At 44.8% G+C, this 13,577-nt stretch overlaps 1 protein-coding gene across 1 annotated transcript in view; it reads right to left on the reverse strand.

Annotated features, from left to right (window-relative positions):
* GPC1 (glypican 1) overlaps window positions 1-12,999 on the reverse strand; it is a 491,577-nt gene extending 478,578 nt beyond the window's left edge. Inside the window, 1 exon segment of the mRNA XM_030216135.1 lies at window positions 12,254-12,999. Within this exon segment, the coding sequence (XP_030071995.1) occupies window positions 12,254-12,407 (154 nt within the window). The 5' untranslated portion in view covers window positions 12,408-12,999.
* Between the last annotated feature and the right edge of the window lie 578 nt (window positions 13,000-13,577).

Raw genomic sequence — 13,577 nt, forward strand, 5'->3', positions numbered from 1 at the left:
CACTTTTAGTGGGTACCGCAGTGCACTTCAGGCAGGTGACCCCAGGCCCATCCCCCCCTACCTGTAACACTTGTGCTGGTAAATGGGAGGTCTCCAAAACCCACTGTACCCACATGTAGGTGCCCCCTTCACCCCTAAGAGCTATGGTAGTGTTGTACATTTGTGGGTAGTGGGTTTTGGGGGAGGGGGGTTGGGAACTCAGCACCTGTGGTAAGGGAGCTATTATGCATGTGGGAGCTTTTTCTGAAGTCCACAGCACTGACCTAGGGTGCCCAGTTGGTGTCCTGGCATATCAGGGGGACCAGTGTACTACGAATCCTGGCCCCTCCCATGACCAAATGGCTCAGATTAGGACGTTTTTGAGCTGGGCGTTTTTAGTTTCCATTATCGCTAAAAAAAACAAATGCCCAGCTCAAAAACGTCCATTTTTAATGTTGATGTTGCAGATGGAAGTGGCGATACTGTATGTTTACAATTATCTCTGTGTGATATGTGTATGCTCAATAAATATAAATAAACATTTTTTTTTTTTTTAAACGTCCATTTTTTTGAAAATACGGTTCGGCCCGCCCCTTCATGGGCCCATTCTCAGAGATAAACGCCCATGGAGATAGGCGTCTGCGTTCGATTATGCCCCTCCACGTCATGCTCAAAAATTTGATCATGTCTCTCCACTACTTCAAAAGTATCACTGGCTCCCTATTGAGCTGCGCATAGTGTTCAAACCATTGGCATAGCTACATGGGGCCACGGGGGCATGGGCCCCCGTAGATTTGGCCATGGCCCCCCCGCCACCAACCCTTCGACCCCACCTCCCGCCACCAACCCTCTCCCGCCGCCGCCGTCGGGTACCTTTGCTGGCGGGGATCCCCAACCCCCACCAGCTGAAGTCCTCTTCTCCGGCGCGGCCGCATTGCTGATCTGCAAGGGCAGGCTTCTGATTCTGTGAGTCTGACATCCTGCGTCAGACTCAAAGAAACAGAAGCCTGCCCTTGCAGATCAGCAGGCTTTTGTTTCTGCGAGTCTGACGTCCTGCACGTACAAATGTGCAGGACATCAGACTCACAGAAACAGAAGTCTGCCCTTGCAGATCAGCATCGCGGCCGCGCCGGAGGACTTCGGCTGGCGGGGGGTACCGAGGACTTCGGCTGGCAAAGGTACCCGATGGCGGCGGCGGGAAGAGGGGGTCGAAAGGGTTGGCGCCGGGGAGGGGGCTCAAAGGTGGTGGTGGCGGCAGCGCCAGGGGGGGTTAAAATGTGCCCCCTCACCTCGGGCTCTGGACCCCCCTCCCGTCGAAGTCTGGCTACGCCCCTGGTTCAAACTATTAACTCTTACTTTTAAGGCCCATAGGATTGGTCTTCCCGACTATTTGGCAAACCTTACTATTTCTATATTCTCCTCCCAGTATTTTTCGTTCTATGAATGATCATTGTCTGTTACTTCCTAACCCCAAATCTACTCAGCTGGAATCTACCAGACATCAGGCTTTTTTCTTCGTTGCCCCCTTCTTTTGAAATTCCCTCCCCTGAACATCCATGCGGAATTATCATTGTCTGCCATAAAAACATGGCTTTTTTCCATCAAGTTTTCAACTCTACATAAGATTTCTGAGAAACATGAAAGCTGGGCCCATTGCTTTTCCTTTGCCTCCCTCGTATCCCCACTGGTCTTTCTGACTCTCTCATTTTTCCTTCTCTTTTTTTTTCTTTTGGCTGTTTGACTGTTCCTTAGATAAGTGTGATGTTCTTTCCTATCAGTTATTGTAGTTCCTTTCCTCCTGCGGAATTTTGTTTTTAGATTGTAAACCGCTTATGTCTGCGAGTTATTTTAGGCAGTATAGCAAGTTTCAATAAACCATAAGCCTATCAACATATAGCATAGGGCAAGAACAGGAATAAATCTCATTCCTAACAGTCATCCTGACTTTACTTAACTGGTGTAGTTTCAGTACCTAATACTCAGCCAATGTACTCCACTTATAGCACTACGGGATCCTTTTACTAAACTATGGTAAAAAGTGGCCTTAACACATGCTTATGTGTGTAATTACCATACACTAAGGCCATATTTACCATTTGGGTAAAATAGCTGATTTTTCTACTGACAGCATTAATGGCCACACGCTAATCTTCCCACTGCACCTATTTTGTAGGCGGTAAGGTCTCACTCAATTATCACACTCTAATCTGTTAGCACACGGCAATGTAACTGTACTAACTGATTAGCATAGATCACTCCCACTCTCGACCCCAGACCCACCCCCCAGCAGTAAATAGTAAATTGTATTTTTTAGTGCATGGGAAGCATTCGCACATACAAAAATTACCAAGGAACATTTCACCGCCCCCTGCAGTAAGCAGATGATGGTGCTTACCGCAGCTTAGTAAAAGGGCCCCTAGGGGGCAATTCTGTAACTGGGGCACACTGAGTGCCAATTCTATAACAACTTAGCTATAATCAATCTCCCAAACACATCATTACTCACACCAACTTCTCCATCTTTATCACCACCAATGGACATGTAAAAATAAATATTTTACTATTCGGGGATCTTCAGATAATTCAAAAGTTTCCACCATATGGGACTTTGCCACAAATTATAATTATAAGGAACAAAGAATGATTTTTCAATTACATACGCTACACCCTGTTGGGTTAAATTCAGAATTAGATTGGTGGTCGCTGATCTGATTGGTTGCCGCTGGTTATAGGTGGCCCTATCAGAATTGGCGTTTCATGATCAGCTGAGTCCTATTTAAATCGAAAGGGCTGTGGAGGACGCCGCAGCCATTTTTCTTGAGACAGTAAAACTAATATATAGAAATGGTATATGATCTTTAAAGCTTATGATATTAATATAACAACAACATTGATGGACACAGTTATTGAAAATGTTTTTTGTTACAGCTAGCCTCTTCCCTGACAAAGTGTAACGAAACCTGGCCATGTCGGCAGAGGTTTGAGCTGGAGGAAATCGTTGCTGATATTTTCTATAAGATAAGTTAAATTTAAGTAATAAGTTTGAACAAATAATTGAAGATACACAACTTTTTTTTAAATATAAAGAGCAAAATGTAAGAAAAAGATAAAGTAAAAAATTGACGGGTTGATCCATGAGGATGCAAATGACACCATTTACAATTTGTGGCAAAGTCCCATATGGTGGAAACTTTTGAACTATCTGAAGATCCCCGAATAGTAATACATTTATTTTTACATGTCCATTGGTGGTGATAAAGATGGAGAAGTTGGTGTGAGTAATGATGTGTTTGGGAGATTGATTATAGCTAATTTGAAATATTCCCCACACTAGAAGTTAGGTTCCTTAAGTTGATTGATCGAATTCTATAACAACAGCATATATTTACAAAGATTCCATTATAGAATACCAGGTTAAGCCCAAAGATGTCCACACAATGCTAGACACACTCACACCAGGTCCATGATCTGCATGCTAGTCACATTACTGTATAAGTTGTGTATGTAGCTTGGAGACACACCCATGACCCTCCCACATGTACAGCTCCTTGCAGTTACATGTTAAGGCACTTAAATGCTATTTTATACAATCATATGTAATGCAAATACGTGCCTGCTAATTATCTCAGTACTTATGCGCATATGTAGAAAGTACCAGCAAAAATATGCAAACTGATTTGACTGTATCTACAGAAAGGCGGTATAACAAGTATGGAATATGAATATACCCCCTAATCCTATAAAATGTGCTTTAATTTGCAAGTGCAATTTAATTAACGAACCAATTAGCATCAATAATTGGGTGCTAACAATCATCTGTGCTAATTAGCATCAATTAAAGTTTACACATGTATATTTATGCCCCGGATCCACACATATAAATATTACATGTGGCTCTAAAAAGGGGGCACAGCCATGGGAGGGTCATGGGCGGATTGGGGTGTTCCCACAATTTATGTGCACTCTAATAGAATAAGGGGGATCCACGCCTAATCCAGGAACGGGTATTTCCCCCCACGGTTCTGTTGGTGTAAATGCTCAAGCCCAAAAGTAGTTGTGGTTCCCGGTGCTAAGCACTATTCTATAAACAGCGCCTAACTTTGAGTGTCATTTATAGAATAGCACTAAGCACTATCTTTTGTTTTTCAGTGCCGATCTTTAGGCGCCATTTACTGAGTCCAGTCCATGGTGCACAGTCATAGAACTGACCTTCATGCTTTTATCCTCTCTTTTCTTCCATGCCTCTCCCCACCCACCTGAATAATAACACCTACTTGTGACGCCCAGGAGCGTGAAAGATCAGGCATCTAAAGATCAAGGGCCAGACGCACTAAAGTTAACGAGCCAGCAACGTGGGTTTTAAACTGGTTCTAGCCAGTTTAACGTGCAAGTAGTAAACCAGGACATGCATAAAAGGGCATTGTCCTGTCACAGTAGCAGCTAACGAAAACGGAATTCAGATGAGCAAATTAGTATTATAATGAGTAAAATACGTATTGTAATGAGATGCACTACCGTTTTCCGATCCCCTTACCATGGAAAACGTAATGGGAAGTCTGCACCTCTCGTTGAGGCTGCTGTGAAGGAATCAGAAGGAAAAAAAAATTCTTGCAGAACTGAACAACAAGCTCCAAAAACGGACAATCTGGAAAACAAAAATGTCCAGTGCTCGTTAGGGACGTCCTTCTAAAGTGCCTAACATGGACGTCCTTCACTAAAACAAAAAAGGATGTTCCTGACGAGCACTTGGACATTTGCAGCTTTCTCTAAGGGAAGGGCTACATGCTTTAAACGGGGTGCATCTCCTCGAAGTTGCAGTCAGTTTAGAGAAGTCAGATTAATCGTGTGTGGCTCACTGCTTCCAGCTGACACACGGAAGGTAGGGAGCAGCCGGGTGTGGAGGGAGGGAGGGAGGAGGGAGCGTGGCTTCTCCGGGAAGCTTTGCTGACACTCTGCACCTCTCGTTGGGGCTGCTGCAAGGGAATAGGAAGGAAAAAAAAAAAACATCCAAGTGCTCGTCAGGCACGTCCAAGTGCCTAACACGAGCTGGATGTCTTCCTGCAGCTTTTGTGATGGGCGTCCTTCTTAGAAGTGTTTTTCTTACCTGCCTGAACTGACCACAGCCACAGTTCTCTCAACAGCCCCTCCAAGGTTGTTTTCAGCTTGCGCCCCCCCCCCCCCCCCACACACACACACACAGGATCGGGACGTGCGAGGACGGCCAAATCAAAACTTTTTGGACGTCCCTCCCTTCAGGTCTCTCTCAGCCAATCACAGCACGTTTAGCTGATACTGGTAACAGCTAAACGCGCTGTGACTGGCTGAGAGAGACCTGGAGGGAGGGACGTCCAAAAAGTTTTGATTTGGAGGTCCTCACAGGTCCAGATCCTGGGGGGGGGGGGGGGGGGGCGCAAGCTGAAAACAACCTTGGAGGGGCTGTGGTTGTGGTCAGTTCAGGCAGGAAAAAAAAACAGGGACATCCTTTTTTTTTCTTCAGAGACTCCTTCCTAATTGCCTGATGTAAGCCTGCCTTTAACATGCAAAGCAGTAAACAATGGAAATGTTACACAAGCAAAGAGCAGCAGCACTTAAATTAACTGGGGCTCTTTTCAGCACTCTTTCTCTTCTGAGGTTTCAGGCTGCTGACAAGTTTCCTGCTCTTCAGGGACTTTTTTTTTTGTTGTTTTTTGAGTGAAGGACTTCCTTGGCATGTGAAAGTCTGCAACGATTATGGGGACGACTTGTTTTTTTTTTTTTTTTTTTGCGTGAAGGACGTCCTTCTTGGCATGTGCAGAGCAGCCAGAATAACACTTCGCTGCTCTTAACATGCTCAGCTGGCCGACTGGCTTGGAAGGAAATCCCATGCAAATGAGCTAGCAGCGACCAGCTCATTTGCATGCGATTTCCATGATGCATGCCCGTTTCTTACCGATTTGCTAAGGAATCGGTAAGGGAAGGGCTTTAACGTTTTTGTTGATGCATCTGTCCCCAAGTCAGGTCTGCCATACTATAAACAGGGAAGAAACCTGGCAATAGGGATTCACACAGAAAAAAATATATTATGGTTCATTCTGGGGGCATATTTTGTCTTGTCCCCAATTTTCAGTCTTTTTTTGGTTTGTTTAACACACTTTAAAACTTTTTAATGCCTGCTGATCAATAATGCATGTTAATACATAGATCAACATACTTAAGAACAAAAGAATTGCCATACTGGGTAAGATCAACAGTACCTCTAGCCCAGCATTCTGCTTCCAATGCCCATAATGCCCAATCCAGGTCACAAATACCTGGCAGGATCTGAAAAAGAAGCAAAATCCCATGCTTCTTAACCCCAGGGATAAGCAGTGATTGTCTCTACCCAGGTGTACCTTAATAATGTTTCATGGATTTTATTTCCAGGAATTTGTCCACAACTTTTTTTAAACCCAGTTATGCTAACTGCTCTTACCATATTCTCTACTACTACTTATCATTTCTATAGCGCTACTAGACATACGCAGCGCTGTACACTTGAACATGAAGAGACTGTAAGCTCTGTCGAGCACAGACTATCTCCAGCAATGAGTTCCAGCGTTTAACTGTGTGTTAAGTGAAAACAAAAAATGTTTTTCTCTGGTTTGTCCCCTAGTCTGTACTTTTTAAAAGAGCAATCAATCAATTTGTGTTTACCTATTCCACCTCACTCAGGATTTTAAATATGTATATCTCCCCTCAGCCATCTTTTCTCCCAGCTGAAGAGCCACAACCTCTCTAGCCCTTCCTCATGAAAGTCATTCCATCCCTGTAATCCTAACTCAATTTTGCATGCAGTAAAATTTTTAAGGAGTATTAACAAACTGGTTGCATACTAATGAACTTCTATCCCATAGGCCTCCTCCCATCTTCACATTCTGTTTCTAGTTGTAGCCACCCTGAATGCTTTCAAAGAGTAATTTCCTTGTCCTTCCCCCCCAGGCCCCATGTGGCACAAACATTTTACTTCATGCTGCAACTACAGTAGCAAATCTGAACGCAAAGGATTAAAAATATTAGGCCCTTAAAAGAGTTTTCCAAGTGGATCCTGGAGTACCCTTTCCAGTCAGGTTTTCAGGGTATCCATAATGAATATGCATGAAAGATTTGCATACAATGGAGGCAGTGCATGCAAATCAATCTTATGCATATTCATTGTGAATATGATGAAAACACGACTCCAGGACCGACTTGGGAAACACTGCACTACACTAAAGAAAAACAACTCTACAACTAAAGGGAGCCTTCAGATCAGACTTATTTTAATAAAATGGAGATACTGTTTAGAATCACTGTATGTTCTCAGTTTACTCCTTCTGTTGGGTGATTTGTTATTTGAATGTGTGCTGCCTTCTGAGCTCTTCACCTGCTTCAAGTCCTCTGCTCCTTTGTTTACTGGGAGAGCAGTTTCCAGCACTCAGGGAGAAAGCAGCCTCTGTAAAGCAGATACTGGTGGGTGACATCACTAACTGTATTGTTATTTGAATATGTGCTGCCTTCTGAGCAGCACAGGCTAAATTCAGGTGACCATCAGGGGGAGGAATGCTGGCTTCGGCCTAACCCCTGGTAAGCCTTTCCTTGGCTGAGAGGTGCCCAGCTCTACCAGCCTTTCAGGTGCTGTGGAGGACTTGCAGCTCATCTGCATATCCTTACAGCCTTCTCTGGGGTGACTCCCAGGTCCACTCCAATCCGCTCAGGGCCTCCGCTCTAGGTGCCGAAGCCATATTCTCTTTACATTTATTTTTCTCCCAGTTACTACCTATGGCTCCAGTACACTTTCTCTTCTTGGTACTGTCCCTTCCTAATCTGTTTCTCCATCTGAAACCACTGTACACTGCACGAACACACTGTCCACCCTCTGTATCTCACCATCTCTTTTTTCCCCTTCCTTCTTCTCAGCTCTCAACCTTCAACATGTCCTTCCTTTCATTCATCCATCTCCTTTCTATCTGAGTACATCTCGCCTTCGTTGCTGTCGTCATACCTCTCCTACTCTTCTCTGTACTCTCTTGCTCCTTCTCCTGCTCTCCGCTGGGGACATTAATCTCAATCCTGGTCCTCCACATCAGCTCTCATCCTATTTGTGCAGGTCACACCGTGATATCTCCAATCTAATTTCTGTTCCTCTCCTCCCCCTTTCTTCCCTGCCTTTCTCTTGTGCTCTGTGGAATGCCCGCTCTGTCTGTAACAAACTTTCCTACATCCATGACCTCTCTATCTCTCGTACTCTCCATCTGCTTGCCCTAACTGAAACTTGGCTTTACCCTGAAGACTCTGCTTCAGTCGCGGCCCTATGCCATGGAGGTTATCTTTTCTCCCATACTCCTCGTCCGGTTGGCCGCGGAGGTGGTGTCGGGCTACTACTTTCACCCTCTTGTAGATTTCAACCTCTTCTTCCACCTCAGTCTCACTGCTTTTCTTCCTTCGAAGTCCACGCTATCCATCTATTTGCACCTCTGCCTCTCCAAGTAGAAGTCATTTATCGACCCCCTGATAAGTCCCTTTCTTCCTTTCTCACTAACTTTGACGCCTGGCTTTCCTTCTTTCTTGAATCTTCATCTCCTTCCCTCATTCTTGGGGATTTTAACATTCATGCTAATGATCCCTCTGACTCTTATGCTTCTCAGTTCATTGCTTTAACATCCTCTTTCAATCTTCAACTGTGCTCCACTGCCCCCACTCATCAGAATGGCCACTGTCTTGATCTTATCCTCTTCTCAAACTGCTCACTCTCCAGTTTCTGTGCCTCAACTCTTCCCCTCTCTGACCATCATCTGATAACTTTCACACTTAAACACCCTCCTCCCAAGCCCCGTCCAATCTTAACCAATACATTTAGGAATCTTCAGGCTATTGACCCTTCTACTCTGTCCTCAAGTGTTTCAAATCTCTTCTCTACCACTATGTTATCTAAGTCTGTCAATGAGGCTCTCTTTTCCTATAATACTATTCTCTCCTCTGCTCTGGATACTCTCGCTCTTCCCATTCCCCATCCTCTAAAACATACCAAACCTCAGCCTTGGCTGACCTCTAGAATTTGCTATCTACGTTCCTGTGCCCGCTCTGCCAAATGCCTTTGGCTGAAATCCCGTGCCCATGCAGACTTCATACATTTCAAATTCTTGCTGACCTCCTTCCAGTCTGCTCGTTTACTTGCCAAACTTTGACAAATTCTCTTGACTCAAACCCTCAACTTCTCTTTGCCACACTGAAATCTCTCCTCAAAGTGCCTTCATCTCCAACTCCCCCTTCACTTTCTCCCCAGACTCTGGCTGAGTACTTTCATGGTAAGGTTCACAAGATTAAACTTGAATTCTCAACCAGGTCGCCTCCACCTCTCCTTCCCTTAGTCCATTCTCTCAACCCTCCAACCCTTGCCTCCTTTTCTTCCTTTTCTGAAATCACTGAAGAGGAAACTACATATCTTCTTTCCTCCTCTAAACTAACTACCTGTTCCTCTGATCCTATTCTCACCCATCTACTTAACGCTATCTCTCCTACTGTCATCCCTTATATTTGTCATATCCTCAATCTTTCGCTTTCCACTGCGACTGTTCCTGATGCCTTCAAACATGCCGTAGTCATACCACTCCTTAAAAATCCTTCATTGGACCCTACCTGTCCTTCCAACTATTGCCCCATCTCCCTCCTCCCTTTCCTATCCAAGATACTTGAACGTGCTGTTCACCGCCGTTGCCTTGACTTTCTTTCATCTCAAGCTATTCTTGATCCACTTCAATCTGGCTTTCGCCCCCTTCATTCAACTGAAACAGCGCTTGCTAAAGTCTCCAATGATCTGTTCCTAGCCAGATCCAAAGGTCTCTATTCTATCCTCATCCTTCTCGATCTATCTGCTGCTTTTGACACTGTTGATCACAACCTACTCTTTGATACACTGGCCTCACTTGGATTTCAGGGCTCTGTTCTTTCCTGGTTTTCTTCTTATCTCTCCCAGCGTACCTTTAGTGTATACTCTGGTGGATCCTCTACTTCTATCCCACTGTCAGTTGGTGTACCTCAGGGATCTGTCCTGGGACCTCTTCTTTCCTCCATCTATACTTCTTCCCTTGGTACTCTGATCTCATCCCATGGTTTTCAGTATCATCTTTACGCTGGTGATTCCCAGATCTACCTCTCCACACCAAAAATCTCAGCAGGAATCCAGGCCAAAGTATCAGCCTGCCTGTCTGACATTGCTGCCTGGATGTCTCACTGCCATCTGAAACTAAACATGACCAAGACTTAGCTTCTTATCTTTCCCCCTAAACCAACATCTCCTCCTCCCCCATTCTCTATTTCTGTGGATAACACTCTCATCCTTCCTGTCTCATCAGCTCGTAAACTTGGGGTCATCTTCGACTCCTCCCTCTCCTTCTCTCCACATATTCAGCAGACTGCTAAAACCTGTCGTTTCTTTCTCTATAATATCACCAAAATTCGCCCTTTCCTTTCTGAGCACACTACCACAACCCTCATCTACACTCTTATCACCTCTCGCTTAGACTATGGCAACTTGCTTCTCACAGGTCTCCCACTTAGCCATCTCTCTCCTCTTCAATCTATTCAAAATTCTGCTGCACAACTAATATTCCGCCAGTGTCGCTATGCTCATATTTGCCCTCTCAAGTCACTTCACTGGCTTCCTATCCATTTCCGCATACAGTTCAAACTTCTCTTATTGACTTATAAGTGCATTCACTCTGCAGCTCCTCAGTATCTCTCCACTCTCATCGCTCCCTACACTCCTCCCCGGGAACTCCGTTCACTGGGTAAATCTCTCTTATCTGCACCCTTCTCCTCCACCGCTAACTCCAGACTCTGTTCCTTTTATCTTGCTGCACCATATGCCTGGAATAGACTTCCTGAGCCGGTACGTCAAGCTCCATCTCTGGCCGTCTTCAAATCTAAGCTAAAAGCCCACCTTTTTGATGCTGCTTTTAACTCCTAACCCTTATTCACTTGTTCAGGACCCTTATTTTGTCATCCTCACTTTTAATATTCCCCTTATCTCTTATTTGTCCTTGTTTGTCTGTCCTAATTAGATTGTAAGCTCTGTCGAGCAGGGACTGTCTTTTCATGTTCAAGTGTACAGCGCTGCGTACGTCTAGTAACGCTATAGAAATGATAAGTAGTAGTAGTGATACTATGAGTGAACCAGGCTGTCTGAAGGAAGCCTTTGGCTATCAAGTAGATAAGTGACTGCTTCACCATAATTGTTCAGGTTGAATAGCTCCTCCAAGACACCCCCCCCCCCCCCCCACACACACACACACACACACACACACACACGAATGAGATGTGGAACAGAAACATCCCTCTGCTGCCTTCTATAGACTGTGTCCCCTGCACCAAACAACAGCCTGATGTGGCCACAAAATAAACATAACTGCTAGAATCCAAGCTTTTGGGTATGAACATACACCCAGTTAAACCTGGTTTAATCACACCACAGATAAGAAAGTCAAACCTCTGTTGTTAGAAATCTACTGGAAAGGATGTGTCAGGTTTTCGTTCTGCTCCAGAAAGTCCGACATCAGCCCCTCAGAACCAGTTTCTCAAATCCCCTAACTTCAACCTCCGTTTAAATAACATCTACGACAACCGTCTCATTCCCAGTCAGGAAATAATAATCAAATAAAATTCAGCCACACGGGATTTGTTCTTAGTTGGGGTAAAAAGTAGACCTGCAGTTATTTAAGATATTGCCAGAAATACTAAGTAGGGTAATTTTTCTATTCCGAAATCATCAATCAATCCCGCAAACCCAATCATTTCTGCCTGACGAGCAAAAAGTAACATTTCTTAATGAAGTTGCCATACAGTGTAGCATAAAAAATATGGTTCTATTCTGAACCCAACAGTATTTAAACGTACTCATGCCAAATGAAATCCTCTGTAACAGGCGTGATCATTGATAGCTGGACAAAATTCAATTTTCAAATATGTATTATTAGCATGTGTTAACTTAACGCATTGCAAAAATTGTTTCTCCGGTCTAACCTAGAGATAGAAACCTGTCAGGGCTGGGCATCATCAGTCCTTGAACTGTCTCCCATCTCAAGCACATTAAAATCAAGCACATTCAGCCACTAGGAAAGCCGTAAAACAATGTCACGATTCGTCAGACAATGGGAAGCGAGGGTTCCTGGGGAGACAGTCATCCGTGGCAAGGACGGCTGAATTTGCTAGTGACTATAGGACCGGCAGTCAGTTATTTATGTGCAGTGGGTTACATGTCAGCAGGGCTGAGTTTACTCACCAGATATTTCCGATTGGGGCACTTCACTCACGCTGAATCCCTTAGTGCTATAAACCTGTCTGACATCTGTACAGCTCTTCGCTTTGCTGCTACTTTCACTTCCAGCCGAGCACAACAAGCACAAAAGCCAAAATCCGAGAGAAAGATCCATCATCCCACTACTTCCAGACCAATCGCTCCCAAGGGCAAATCAGACTATTTTTTTTCTTCAGTGGGTAAATTTTCTTTTAAGTTTACAAAATTAGTAGCACAGACGAAAGATAGGGTCAATTTCACCTTTCTCCGGGCGCACACAAAGCTGTCAACGCAATCAACTGCAGGAATAAAACGAGCTCCAGGCAGCATCAGAATACAGCAGAGATTAATTTTTTTAAAAATAGTAATAAAATTAATAGATGATATCGTCCAAAGCGATGGAAATAGGATGTAAAATCGCAGCCGCCACTAACTGATTACAGGTAATATATGTGCTGTTCCATTACAGGAGAAAAAAAATCCAACTTTAGAAATAGCTCATGCCACTTTGCAAATATGAAAAGCACAAAATCCAGAGCTGCAGAAGAAGAGGAGAAGCCACGGTGCATGCAGGGTGCTGCTGCTCCTCCAGTGACCCTGTGCTCGTGCCGTTGCCCGTAAATTCAGAAAGGCGAAACCCGATACAGCATGCTCGCTCTTTCAGGAAGACGGAGACTACACCACCTGCAGAGAATCCAGTTCTTTGCAGGCAGGCAGGCAGGTCAATACCCCGCCCCTTCAGCCCAGCTCCGGCAGCCACCAATCCTCAGTAGCTTCACAAATCTACACAACTCACCCCCGGCTCCGCAATCTGTTAGTCATTTGCTAATTGGTCCCTGTAGCAGCTCTCTGCTGAACCCGCCCTGTCTTGCCGCCTACCTACCCTCACCCCCGCTACAAAGCAGTGTTGCTAGATTGGGCTACTTGACGTCCATTTAAGCTAGTTTGTTTGCTCCTTGTGCGGGAAAAAAATGGTTGAGCGGGAGGGGCTACTTTTCGGCTACACTGCCCAGCCTGGCGACGTCATCGATTTCACCACGTGCTGCGCCTGCGCTTAAATACAGCACGTGGGGATTAATTGTTCAGCCTGGCCCGCCAGCAGCAGCAGTAGTTGCTAGTTTACAGGCTGTTGCCAGCTGTACTGTTCCCATCCACTCAGGGTCCTGGCAGTCCTGCCTCGTGCCATTTCAATCACCCATTTGCTTTGCCAGTAGTCCCTTCTATTCTGTCCCTCTCACTCCCCCCCCCCCTTTCCTGGCAGCTGTATAATAATGAAAGTTAATGAGGACTTTTGCCTATCTGATGAAAG

Source organism: Microcaecilia unicolor, chromosome 10 (assembly GCF_901765095.1).
Source record: "Microcaecilia unicolor chromosome 10, aMicUni1.1, whole genome shotgun sequence".
In the NCBI taxonomy this organism is placed as follows: domain Eukaryota; kingdom Metazoa; phylum Chordata; class Amphibia; order Gymnophiona; family Siphonopidae; genus Microcaecilia; species Microcaecilia unicolor.